The 14495-nt window shown below is 23.6% G+C and overlaps 1 protein-coding gene across 1 annotated transcript in view; it reads right to left on the bottom strand.

Moving 5' to 3' along the window:
* The window catches only part of LOC117169066, an 18730-nt gene extending 8183 nt beyond the window's left edge, over positions 1-10547 (bottom strand). The window contains exons 1-2 of the mRNA XM_033355174.1: positions 10419-10547; positions 10148-10326 (exon numbers count right to left, since the gene is read on the bottom strand). Of these exons, the coding sequence (XP_033211065.1) occupies positions 10148-10150 (3 nt within the window). The 5' untranslated portion in view covers positions 10151-10326; positions 10419-10547. The remainder of the gene's footprint in view (positions 1-10147; positions 10327-10418) is intronic.
* Positions 10548-14495: the final 3948 nt, after the last annotated feature.

Raw genomic sequence — 14495 nt, 5'->3', positions numbered from 1 at the left:
CCCCCCCCCCCCCCACGCTCAATAAAAATTCTAATTCAGACAAAAAAATCACCAAAATTTCCGAAAAATGCTGAAAAAAATTCCTACTTTAAAAACAATAAAAATTTTAATCAAGAAAAAATAGCCTCTTTTAATTCATAAATAAAATTCTCGAATTAAAAAATTTCAATTTTTAACGTTAAAATCGGTAAATTGTTTAGTTTTGAATAGATTCAGAATCTTCTGGTAAAAAAAAAATATTGTACCATTTTTTAAACGCGGACTACATTTCAGTTAAAAAAATTAATAAATAATTTACATTTACAGCTACTTCTGAATACTTTTGAATCCTTATGAACAAATTACAAATAGTTTCTTTTTGAAATTACTTTATTAAATGTAATCGGTTTCTGAGAAATAATTTTTTCAGCTGAAAATTGAAGCCTGCGATTTTAGGTTTTAAAATAATTTCTTTTATTTAAAAAATCATGTATTATATTAAAAATTTTACTAATTTCTTGAAAAATTAATCTTCTTAGTTGAAAATTCATCTTTTTAGTTGAAGATTCAACTGCTTGGTTAAATGTTTAAATAATTTCTTAAAATTTAGTTTTTTATTAAAAATTAATCTTCTTTAGTTGAAAATTCTACTATTTGGTTGAAAATTTATGCATTGTGTAGAAAATTTCACTTTTTTGGTTTAAAATTAATTTTTTGTTTGAGTTAAAAATTCAACTATTTCGTAAAAAATTAATCTTCAGAGTTAAAAATTCATTTTTTTAGTTTAAAATTTAACTACTGAGCTAAAAATGTATTTTTGGTTGCAAATTCATATTTTTTAGTTGAAAATTCAACTATTTGGTAGAAAATTCATGTATTATGTTAAAAACTTCACTTTTTTTGGTAAAAAATTAATCTTCTTAGTTGAAGATCCATTTTTTTATTTGATAATTTATTTACTTGGTTGAATGTTTAACTACTTTGTGAAAAATAGATTTCTTGTTGCAAATTAACCTTTTTTAGCTAAAAATTCAACTAATTTGTAGAAAATTTCACTTTTTCGGGTAGAAAATTAATTTTCTTAGTTGAAAATTCATCTTTTTAGTTAAAAATTTAACTACTTGGTTGAAAATTGATTTTTGGTTGCAAATTAATATTTTTTAGTTGAAAATTCAACTGTTAGGAAGAAAATTAATGTTTTATGTTGAAAACTAAACTTTTTTGGCCAAAAATTAATCTTCATAGTTGGAGATTCATTTTTTTAGTTGAAAATTAATCTACTTGACTGAATTTTAAATTAATTTGTTACAAAATGGATTTTTTGGTTGCTAATTCATCATTTTGAAGTTCAAAATTCAACTAATTTGTGAAAAATTGCATTTTTTTTAGTAGCAAATTAATCTTCTTAGTTGAAAATTCGTTTTTTAGTGAAAAATTTAACTAATTAGTTGAAAATTAATTTTTCGTTGCAAATTAATATTTTTTAGTTGAAAATTCACCTGTTAGAAAGAAAATTCATGTATTATACTAAAAATTTCACTTTTTTGGTAAAGAATTAATTTTTAAAGTTGGAGATTCATTTTTTTAGTTGAAAATTAAAGTACTTGGTGGAATGTTTAACTGAATTGTTAAAAATGTATTTTTTGGTGAAAAATCATACTTTGTTAAAAATGCATTTTTTTTGTTGAAAATTCATCTTTTTTAAGTTAAAAAATCAACATAGAAAATAAACCTTCTTAGTTAAATTTTTTTTTTTTTTAGTTGAAAATTGAACTACTTAGTTGAAAGTAGAACTAATTTGTTACAATCTAATGTTTTTGGTTGAAGGTTCATCTATATTATTTAAAATGGAATTATTCTGTTAAAATTGTTGTTTTTTATTGAAAAATAACTTTTTAAACTGAAATTTTAAATGTTGCTGTTATTGTACTAAACTAATCTTTTTAAGCTAAAAATTCATTGGTTTGGTTCAAAAATTCATCCCTTTTGGTCGAAATTTCATCTTTCATCAAGTAAAAATTAAGATAACGAAGAATTTCATCAATTTAATAATTTTAGATTCATGCATTGTAAGCTGAATAATTTAATATTCGAAGAAGTTAACAATTAAACTTATTATTTTAAAAAATCTGATTCGAACTTAATTTGAATTTGATGACATCACATGATCTGAAATTCGTAATATTTCAAACGATTAGATAGACTTTTCTTCTAAAAATTTGTAAAATTTCCGGTTATAACATAAATTCACTATCACTTCCCCTGAGAAAATGAATAAATATAATTTAACAATATTTTTATGTTAAAATTATTTTTAAGGGTAATGTGACTATTAGAACGCATCAAGTTTATGATCGTTTTTTTTCTACAAAAATAATAAATATTAGGTTGAGTTATAAATATTATAAATGTTCTTTTATTGTGATTTGATAATAAAAATAAAAAGAGAGAAAGAAGGGGATTTGGTTGGTTGCCTTCTCATTGTTCTTTCCCCTTCTTTATTTTTGTCCAAGGATTTTTTTGAGAATTTTTTTTAATGGATTTTTTAAAATTGCAATAGAAAAATGTTGTGGTGGTTGTCCCAATTTGGTCGTTGGATTCTTGTTTTATTTTCAGGAATTCTATGTATTAATTATAAGTTTCACTTTTTAAAGCTCAAGTTAATCAGAACTTCAACCAGGAAAAAAATGCATAGGTCTATAAAATTATAAGGAGCCAACTTCAATGTCACGTATAAAGGAAAAGAGACAGTAAGTTTGCAAAACAAAAATATATCAAGAGAATGTGGAAAGAATTTGTGTATACAAGGCACGCACGGCTGATCTGCACTTCCGTAAAATTTCAAAACACACTTATAATAATTTCACAAACTTATGTCATAAAATATGCGTGTCATGTTCATCAAATTAACCATCACATACTTTTTCAAGAGGTTGATAAATATAGTTTTTACGGTTGAGTGAAACATGGAAAGAAACAAGGTCTACGGATTTACTGTAATTTTAATAATTGTATGCCTGTAATTATTGCATTATAGATAGTTTAGAAATAATTTTGATAGTATTAAAAAAATTTCCTTTTGTTATCAAATAAGGTGGAACAAAGTTCAAACAATTAACGACATATTCAGAAACTGAAGAAAATTCGATTATAATTTTAAAAAATGTTTTCGAGAGAAAAATCACGTAATTATAAAAACAGATGTTAATTTCGGAAAAAAATATCCAAAATTTGTATATACCTGGAAATTTGAATAACAACTGTAGAATATGTAGCTTTATATTGCTATATTAAAATATTTTCTGGAAATTCGTTTTTGGGTTTTAAAATCATTTTTTTAACTGAAAATTTAACTATTCTATTTTTGGTTGAAAATTGGTAGTTTTTAATTAAAAATTTAGCCATGTGATTTAAAATTGATTCTTTTTATTTGAAAATTCTAATATTTGGTTGAGAATTCATGTTTTTCAACTTGTTTGTGGAAAATTCTTTCTTTTTTGTTAGAAGATTAATCTTATTGGTAGAAGGCTTCTTTATCTCTTTAGAAGAAAATTCAGAAATTTGTTTCAAATCGTTTCTCTTTCTTGACTGAAAAATCTTTCTTAGTTGAAATTCTGCAGTTTATAATTAAAAATTAAAATATTTTTTGATTGAAATATCAACTACTACATTTTTCGTTCAGAATTCATCTTTTTTGGTTGGTTGAAAGTTAAACTCTTTTGTTAATAATTAATTAAACATATTCTCTTTCGTGGAAAAATGAGTATTTTGTTGAGAATTTTTGTTTTTTCTTTAGCTGAAAATTAATTTTTTACTGATAATTTAACTATTCCAGTTGGAAATTTAAATCTTTTTTCTTAAATTACTTATTTTTAAATGAATTTTTTTTTAACTGAAAATGTAACTATTCCAATTAAATGTTACATAATTTTATCTAGAAATTCTTCTCTTAGGTTAAACATAAAGTTTTTTTGAATAAGAATTGAACTATTCAATTTTTGGTTGAAAAAATTTATTTCTTATTTGAAAACTCATCTTTTTGGTTTAAATTGCAAATATTTCAGTTTAAAACTCATCTCTTGGGTTGAACATTAATTTTTTAACTGACAATTTAACTATTCAATTTTTTATTGAAAATTTATATTTTTTAGTTGAAATTTTTGGATTTTGTTAAAAATTCTTCTTTCTTGGTAGAAATTCATCTTCTCAGTTTAAGAATTAATTTTTTTGGTTGGAAATTAATCTTCTTGTTTAAAAATTTATCTTTTTGTGATTCAAAATTAATCTATTTCAGTGTATGAATTATCATTTTTACTGAAAATTCATCTCTTTGGTAAACATTTTTTAATCGAATTTTTACTCTCAAATACAAATATATATTTTTAAAATGTAACCATGTGATTTAAAATTAATTCTTTTTATTTGAAAATTCTACTATTTGGTTGAGAATTCATGTCTTTCGTTTAAGAATTTAAGAGACTTAAAAAATGAAGAATTTGGTAAGCAAATAAATTAGAACGAAGTTAAAAAAACTCATGAAATATTTCAGAAAATGAAAAAAATTGGTAATCTTTTTAATTTGAAAAGAAAAAAATGATAGAAATGTTTGTGTTCAAAACACAAACAAGATATTCAGAAACTTAAAAAATTCGATACATATTTGTACAGAAAAAATATTTATAAAGTTTTTGTGAAGAAAACTATGACGTGCATTTTTTTCAAGAAAAAAATGTTTTAATTATAGAAGCAAATATTAATTTAGTACGAAAAAAGTATACGTTATTATAAAAACAAATATTAATTTAGGACCATGAAAATATTACAGATAAAAAATGAAGCCCAATTGCATTTTCCATCTTGAAACAATTGGAAAACTTTGTGCCAAAAATCAGGTCTCTGGGATAAAAAAGTTTTCTAAGATTTTAAGAATTTGAATGATTATTATCAGTCATGCCTTACAAAAAGAAAAAACCATACATTTTTATGAAAAAAGTTTAAAAATTACGAGAAATAATTATTTTAACAATAACCTTTTTTTTTAAGATTTGTTGTTTTCAAAAAATCGTTTTAACGATTTCAAACATAGATATTTTTTTCAAAATTGGAAACAGTATAGTCGTAGAGAACACTTTCCATGAACAAATAATCTATTATTTATTAAAATTCAATTTTTTTATCAATAAAAAATCATTAATAAAAAATCTGATTTAATAAAACATTATGAAAATAAATTTCAAAGTTTTAAAATTGAAAGATTCAAACGATTAAATGTCTAGTTCAAACATAACAAATTTAAATTAAAGATTGAACAGGATTTCAAAATTGAGATTTATTTTAATTTTCTCAAGATAAGTGATTAAAGATAGAAGTAATGATAGAAACAAATGTTGAGATAATACGCGTAAGGTAATGCAAAATCGATAATTTTTTTTGCATCGGAACACAATGGAGCCTATTACCACTTCATCTGAGATCAGAGACGTTATTTACATTCGTATTTTCGAAACCTTATAATGTCATAATATGCAGTTTGTAAATAACTACTTTAACAATGAGACAATCTCTTCATTTATTCATAAAAAGTCTCTCGCAAGTACTTTGTGGGTACAAAGTTTTTTGGAATGCAAACGAGTCATTGTTATTATTAATAAAAATTTAATTTCATTTGATATGCAAATTTAAACTTTCAAAATTGAGTATTATTTTAATATTTACAAATAAACAGTAAGGTGATAGCGATTGAAAAATGTTAATTTATGCTTAGGGCAATACAAATGTTATTTCTAAATGAAAAAATTAAAAATCGAAATTTTCAAATTAGATAGCATAAAAATTGAAATTTGAGGCAATTAAATAAATAAAAATAAAATAAAAACTACTATTTCTTTATTTTGTGATTGTTATGTTGGCGAAATATTTATTTTCACATATACAAATAATTACTTGTAACCAGAGAATTTTATCAAGCAGAAGTAAATGAAAATCCTAATTATTTGCAATTGAATTTGAGGCAAATAACTATTTTAAGTTTAAATTGAAAAAATTATTTATTTCGCCCAAAGAAATTATAATATTTATTTAATTTATCCGACTTTTATAGGTTTAAAACATTATGAGGCATTTTTGAAAATATTTTATAGGATTTTATGGGGATTTCCTTATTATTATTATTATTATTTTTATTATTATTTATCAAGGAAATAGACAGCATCATGAAAAAGAAAACTCCCGACACTAAAATTTCCGAAAAAGAAAAAATTCAAAATAAAAATTCTCGAAATTATAAAATTGCCGAAATATAAAAATACCGAATGTTAATTTTGTTAATAGAACTTAAAACATTGTAAATTTTGTTTTTTATTCAATATTATTTATTATTACGAATTTACTTTTAAAAAAAGAATAGTTGAAAATAAATTCTCAATGTAATTTTTTTTACTGTACCCATTCTTCTGTTAATAAAATTATTGTTCTTATATTTTTCTTTTGCATTAGGAAATTTTTTTCCAATTATTGTTATTTCAAATTCGAAAAGAAATAAAAAATAATTACATTGAAGATCCGAAAAAAAATTTCAATAAAATATTTCATTATTATGTTTTTAATGAATAAATTCGATGATTTTTGCAGTATCGAATATTTTATAATTATTCAGAAATTTTTTGTTGGAAACTTTATCATTCAAGAATTTAAAAATTCGGTAATATTATAAACTATCCGGAGCTTCATTATTTTATTAAAAGTAAATTTAATTCCGCGCCAAATTAGCTTTTTGGAATGAAATTGGATGAAAATTGACGGGGTTGTGTGAATTTGAAGATTTTAGGAATTTTTTGCTAAATTGGCATATATCATTCCTAGAATTGCTGGCCTACGCAGTTTCTCAATCGTTTTCTATACATGCCAAAAAAATGAACCATTACATTTTTTATTAGTCAACAGTGTCCAAAGAAAGCTTTTGAAATCTCTGTGAATTCGTTGAAATCTGTTGAATTATTTAAAATATTTGTAAAACCTTTAAACATTTTTGGAATGTGTACATTTTTTTATAAAATCTTTCAAATCCTGGAAATTTTTTGAAATCATTATGAAATCTTAAAAATATTTGTGAAATTAATCATTGTCAAATATTTCGCGTTCGTTGTAAATCTTTTGGAATCTTTGAATTACTTGAAATATTTATGAAATCTTCCTGAAATTTTTGTATTCGTTCGAAATCATTGAAATATAAAAATCTTTTTGAAATCTACTAAGAAATTTGTAAATCATGTAAAATCTTTAAAATATTTTGAAATCTGGTGTCCCTTTTAGAAATCTTTGAAATTCTTTAAGTCGTTTGAAATCAGCATGAATACTTTAAAATATTTGTGAAATATTACTGAAATCTTCTAAAATATGTTGAAATTCTTTAAAATCTTTTAAATGTTTGTGAAATCTTTCTAAATCCTTCTATATTCTTTTGAAATCATTGAAATATTATTGAAATATTTCGAAATATTTGTAAAATTTTTATAAAATCTTCTGTATTCGTTTAAAATCATTGAAATATTTAAAATCCTTTGAAATCTTCTAAAATATGTTGAAATTCTTTAAAATCTTCTAAATGTTTGTGAAATCTTTTGAAATCTTCTACAAAATTTGGAAAACGTTCAAATTTTTAAAAAATATTTGTGAAACATTTCTCATTTTTTTGTATTCATTTAAAATTGTTGAAATACTAAAAATCTTCCTGAAATCTTTTTATTCATTTAAAATCATTGAAACATTTAAAATGTTTGTGAAATCTTTTTAAATCTCCTAAAAAATGTTAAAATTGTTTAAAATCCTTGGCAAGTTTGTAAAATCTTTCTAAAATCTTCTATATTTTTTTTAAACCTTCTAAAAAAATGTGAATCGTTTAAAATTGTTGAAATATTTGTGAAATCTTTTATATTTATTTAAAATCATTGAAATATTAAAAATCTAGATGAAATCTTATGAAACCCTTATGAATTTTTGGAAATATTTGTTAAATTTTCCTGAAATCTTTTGTATTCGTTTAAATTCATTAAAATATTATTTTAAATCTTTGTGAAATTGTTTTTAAATCTTCTAAAAAAGATTTAAATCGTCTCAAATCTTTTTAAAAATTTTATATATGGTGTGCTCTACCCTTTTTGAAATCTGTTGAACCTTCGAAAAAGTGTTGAAATCATTTTAAATATTTGATATATTTTTAAATTTTTTAAATCTGGTGTACTGCAACCTTGTTGTAATATTTGAAATCTATTGAAATCCTGACGAATTCTTTGGAATATTTGTAAAATCTTTCTGAAATTTTTTATATTTGTTTGAATGTATTGAAATATTTGAAACCTTCTAAAATATGAAAAATCTCCTTAAAATTGTTTTATTCGTTTAAAATCATTGAAATATATCAAATCTTTGTAAAATCTTTTAAAATCTTCCAACAAATATTGAAATTGTTTAAAATCTTTGACAAGTTTCTAAAATATTTTTAAAATCTTCTATATTCGTTTGAAACCTTCTAAAAAAATTTAAATCGTTTAAAATTGTTGAGATAATTGTGAAATCTTTTGTAAACATTTAAAATCATTGAAATATTCAAAATCTTTATAAAATATTTTGAAACCTAATGAATTCTTGGAAATACTTGTTCAATCTTCCTGAAATCTTTGGTCTTCATTTATATTCATTGAAATAATTAAAAAATCTTTGTAAAATTGTTTTTAAATCTTCTACAAAATATTGAAATCGTTTAAATTCTTTGAAATTTTTGTAATCTGGTGTACTGTACCCTTTTAGAATATGTTAAATCTTCAATGAATTCTTTGAAATATTTGTAAAATCTTTTTGAAATTTTTTATATTTTTTTGAATTCATTGAAATATTTTTTGGAAATTTTCTAGAAAAATTCGAAATCGTTTGAAATGTTTGAAGTTCTTGTATCCTTTTGAAATCTTTAATACATTTTTTATAAGATCTTTTGTATTCGTTTAAAATCATAAAAAATACTTTTAAACTTTGTGGAATCTTTTGATATCTTCTGAAAAATGTTAAAATCGTTTAAAATCTTTTGAAACATTAGGACCTAGTGTACTCAAAACTTTTTAAAATCTTTGAAATTTTTTGAAAGTTTTAAAATATTTGTGACATGTTCAAAATCTTTGTGAACTTTTTGAAATCTTTGTGAAACCTTCTAAAATCTTTGTTTCTGAAATCCTTTGTATTTGTTGAAGTAATTGAATTATTTAAAATATTTTGAAATTCGTCCCCCTCGAAAAATTCGTTGTACTGCTATGACTCATTCTAATTTTGAAAATTAATTAACATCGAAATTTTCAACTAACAACCTTCAAAATTTGTAGATTGGATGTCACAAAAAATAAATACATCAACATTTTATATTAGCCGAGAAGAAATTAAAAAATTAGAGAATTATTCATAATATAAAAGTCTGTTAATTGCAATCTATAGAATAATTGGCTCCAAGCTAGAAAGTGCCTTGAAATTTCTTTATTTATTCTGTAATTAACAAAAGATAAACTATATCTTGATAATGAAAAAACTTTTCAGTAGCATTATTTCTTCTAAACGAGATATTTCTTTCATAATAATAGACTAAATGATTTTAATTATTCTTCACATTTCAATAAAAAACTGTTCTAAAAGCAAAAAAGAAAAAATTAAAATTCAAGGTTCTCATGAAAAATTCCAGGTTTTCTATGATTAAAAAAAAAAAAATTCAAGAACAATTCCGGGTTTTCATGGTTTCTGGACACCTTATTATAATACCAATCAAAATTTCGACAAACCAATAGAATCGGTACTTTTAAATTCTCCGAGTCAAATATTTTCCATTTGACTGGAATTCGAGACACCTGAGTCTCACAATTTTAATTTTCTAAACAAAAACAAAAAATAACGTACTTCTTTTTTTTACTTTAAATTTCGACACGATTCATTCACGAGGTTTACACAAAAAGTTAAAAATTAATGTTCCACCTCTAAAAAAGTGTCATATCCAACCAAACTTATATACGATAAATTTTGATATATTATTAATCAAATGTTAGATGTTTAAAGCTGATATTATCAAAGATATTAGAAGAAATAAAATCAAAAATCGTATCCAGAATTTAGCTTCAACTTGAAAATTGGGACTTACCATTTTTGAGTCAGATTAAACCTTATCTAATTTCTCTTTTCAAAACTTGTGAATTTCCTGGTCGGTGAATCGGCGCGTTATCATCGTAGATTTTATATCCAAAAAATTGCACTATCATAATTGTTGCTACCAATGAGAAATCCAATCGTCATAAAGCACTATTATCTTTCCGATTGATACTGTCGACATGAAAATATAAATTGAAAAGGCAAACTGTTTAATATTTCACCAGGAAGAAGTTAGTTAATTAGATGGTTATTTAAATTTTGACCTGAATAAAATAAAAATTCGGTTTTATTTGAAGAGTGAAAATAAGAGAAGTTTTATTGTACAAGTTTTATTGTACTGTATAGTGTACAGGTGGCTGGCTAAGTGAGTACTAAGTGGTCGAAGTAAAGGCAAGGTGTATCAAGCTGCCAGCTAAGCAATGTTGAATGTTGAATGCTGATAAACCCCCAGCCTTGGAGATGTGTAAGCGTGCACTTTTTTAGATTGTGTCTGTTTTACCGGCTATAAAAGTTAAAAGTATATGACATTGCACACTTATCTATCAATTCTCACATTAAATCAATTACCTGAGTACAAAGAGCATACAGACAATCACGTAAACTACGAGCAGATGTTTAATGAAGCTTGTAATCGTCATACGTTAAACATCATTTGCTAATGATTATTAGCCTCACTTAACGAAGCATGACGTTCAAATGATAGATAAAAATTCTTTTCATTAAAGAATTGTGTCTCAAAAAAAAAAAAAAAAATTCCATGACTTTTCCAGGTTTTCCAGAATACACTCTAGTTCCCATTGAAGCGAGTCCGGTTTTGTAATTCCTAGAACTGCTGTCCACGCAGATGCTTAACTCAAGGGGCGAGAGACGGTTACGACTCTCGCCTTGGAAGGACCGCAGTGCGCGAGTACTCATTCGACTATATTGCGCAATATTATGCATTTCAATTGGAAACGGTTCAGGTGGCCCTGGCTGTTAGCTTTTTGAAGGTACCGATTTAGTAACAAGGCCAGGGCGAGTCAACCCCCGAAAATGTTATTATATTGGACTTGGAGTTTACCTTTTTTACAGTGAAAAAATACTTTTCATGAATTATGGAAATTTTAAAGGAGCGTCACGTATTATGTAACATTAAAGGGGGAGACGGTTCGTGCTTCGTTGCGGTCTGTTATGTAATGGGGGGGGGGGGGTTAATCCGATTACGCAAAATGTCTAATTTATGGATTTTCTGCACCATCAACTTTGTACATCAAAACTTCTAAATAAATAATTTTACTTCATGATAAAATTTATTTCTAAATTTATCTAAACATGATTGATGGAAGGGAAAATTTTAATTGTAAATGATTGTTTAATAATGGAAAATAATTCTTTTCTTAACTTTTCGCTACCACAATGTAATGTCTAAGCTTTCTTACATTTTTAAACAGATACGAAAAATTAAATTGTGGGCAAAAACTTATTTTGAAGAATAATTCAAATTTTTTACCAAAATGTTCTTAAGGTTCATGGGAAAATTTTAAATCTGTGTTTTTTAATGAATTCTAAGAGAAAATTGAAAAAGATTACAAAACTTTTTTGATTATTTCCTCAAATTTTTGAAAAGAGTGTAAACGATTTAAAGCAAAATTTTACAATTTTGCCATATTACATCATTTTAGATAAAATTTGAGATAGAAATAAAAACAAAAAAATTGTTGGATTCATAGGAAAAATTAAAATAATTTATTATTAAGAAAAATTAATTTTAAGAGATTCTTTAAAAAGATTTCTAAAGATTTCTAAAATTGTCAAAGAAAAATCTGAAACATTTTTAGACAATTTTTTTCTTTTGCAGAATTTTAAAAAACTCAGGAAAAATTAGAATAATTTTTAAAGATTAGAAGTTTTTGAAGGCATGGAAAGATTAAAAAAAGAATTTTTTTATGACAATTTTAAGCAAAATTTTTCAATCAGGTAAGATTAAAATATAAAATAAGATCGACTAATTTCAAGAAACATCTGAAAGAATTAAGGAGATTAAAAAGAATTTTAAATTTTACAAGATTTTTAAAGACTTAAGAAACAAACTTTAGAAGCTTGAAAAGAATTTTGAAACAAAAGAACAAAAAATATTCAGCTTCAACCAAAAACAGAGTTGTTTTTTTAACACTAAAAGTTAAATTTTCAATAAATAGCTGAATTCTTTTTTAAAAAATGAAATAGTTGATACTTCAAAAAAAAAAAAAAAAAAAAAAAAAAAAAAAAAAAAAAAAAAAAACAATAACAAAAAACGAATTTTCAACAAAAAAGGTAAATTTTCAATCAGAGTTCAATAAAAAAATTTAAATTCCAACACAGTATTCGCATTTGTAACCAAATATTTGAATTATCAAATTAATTTTCAAGCAGAAAGAAAAATTTTAATCAAAAGAAAAAGTTTAACATAATAGTTCCATTTTCAAACGGAGATGAATTCTCTACTCAAATAATGATGAATTTGCAAACAAAAAAAATTAATTTTTATGAAAAAATTAAATTTTCTAACCAAATAGCCGAATTTAAAATCAAATAAAGATTTTTTATTCAAGAGAGAGAAAAATTTCATTCAAATTGTTGAACTTTTATGCAAAAATACCAATTTTTCATAAAATTATTGTAAAAAAATAGTTAAAATTTCAACCAAAAAACTAAATCCTTAAAAAAATGGACAAGGTAGTTCAAATTTTACCTAAGTAGTTGAATTTTCACTTTAAAAAAATTTAGCCAAAAATAGAATAGTTACATTTTGAATAAAAAAAGATCCAATTTCTATCAAGGCAAATAAATTTTTAAACCAAATAGACGAATGATAAACAAAAGGATTGTATTAACTTTTAACACAAATGTTAAATTTTTAAGGCAAAAATATGATTTCTCTACAAAAAATTGAAATTTTCAACCCAAAAAAATTGGAATCAAAAAGACAAATTTTTACTCAAGAAGATTAATTATGAACCAAAATCTATTGAACTTTCAACCCGAAAATATAAATTCTGTTTAAGAAGTTGAATTTTCAAGAAGAGAAATAAAATTTTAAACTAAAATTATGAACCCTGAACACAAAAAATTAATTTTTTACCCAATATTCGAACTGTCAACCCAAATGATACATTTTTCACCAAAACAGATCAATTTCTAACAAAATACATGGAATTTAAAAAAAAGAAAGGTAAATTTGCTACTAAAAATAAAAATGTTATATTTTCAAACAGAAATTAAACGAACTTTTAGCAAAATAGTTCAATTCTGAATTATGAATCTTCAACCAAAAAAAAAAATAATGTTTAACAAGTTATTTCAACTTTCGGACAAGCTCTTGATTTTTGTACTGAACAGACGATTTTGCAAACCAAAAAGATTCAATTACTACCAAAAAGATACATTTTTACAATAAATGGAATAGTTAAAATGTCAAATAAAAAAATTATTTTAAATTAAAAAAATCTCATTTTCAACCAAAGAAATGAATTTTAATTTAGTAAGATAAATTTTCAACCAAAAAGAATTAATTATCTACCAAAAACTAATCGTTTGTTAACAAAATGCATACATTTTTAACCAAATATTTGAATTTAAGAAATTCTCAATTCAATAGTTAGATTTTCAATCAATAAAATTAATTTTTATGTAAAAAAATGAATTTTTAACCCAATACTTGAACTTTCAACCCAAATGATGAATTCCCTACAATAAAAAAATTTCAACAAAACACATGAAATTTCATATAAAAAAGATAATATTTCAACCAAAATAGTTCAATTTGAAAAAAAATGTATTCTTAAAAGAAGAAATTTTCAACACAATAGTTAAATTTTCAACTCATCAACATAATTTTCAAGCAAAACTGGAATAGTTACATTTTTGTTCGAAAATTAATTTTCCAATAAAAAATGAATTTATAACCAAAAATGGATTAGTAAAATATTCAGTGAAAATAGATTTTTGATAAAGTAAAATAAATGTTCAACCAAACAGATAATTTTTCAAGCATGAAGATTAAATAATGATCAAAAAAGATCAATTTTTTACAAAAAATAGAATAGTTAAATTTTCCGTTAAAAAAATCACTCGAATCTCTCCATCCCTTGAATTTATACTCGCTCACCCGCCCTAACTGACCCTCCCACTCACCAAATAACACCCTCCTTCACCTATTTCCTTCCACAGTCCACACTTCCCTATCCCGACTCACGCTCATTTTTAATAATTTCACCTATCTCACCCCACTTTAACAGATTTCCCCTACTAAACCACCCTAATTTCCCCTCACTTCCCTAACCAATTTCCCCTTAAATCCCGATTCCTCATTTCCTCTCATT

The sequence above is a fragment of the Belonocnema kinseyi genome, chromosome 3 (genome assembly GCF_010883055.1).
Source record: "Belonocnema kinseyi isolate 2016_QV_RU_SX_M_011 chromosome 3, B_treatae_v1, whole genome shotgun sequence".
In the NCBI taxonomy this organism is placed as follows: Eukaryota; Metazoa; Arthropoda; class Insecta; order Hymenoptera; family Cynipidae; genus Belonocnema; species Belonocnema kinseyi.
The sequence above is the reverse complement of the archived record's forward strand: the minus strand, read 5'-3'. Positions and strand labels throughout refer to the sequence as shown.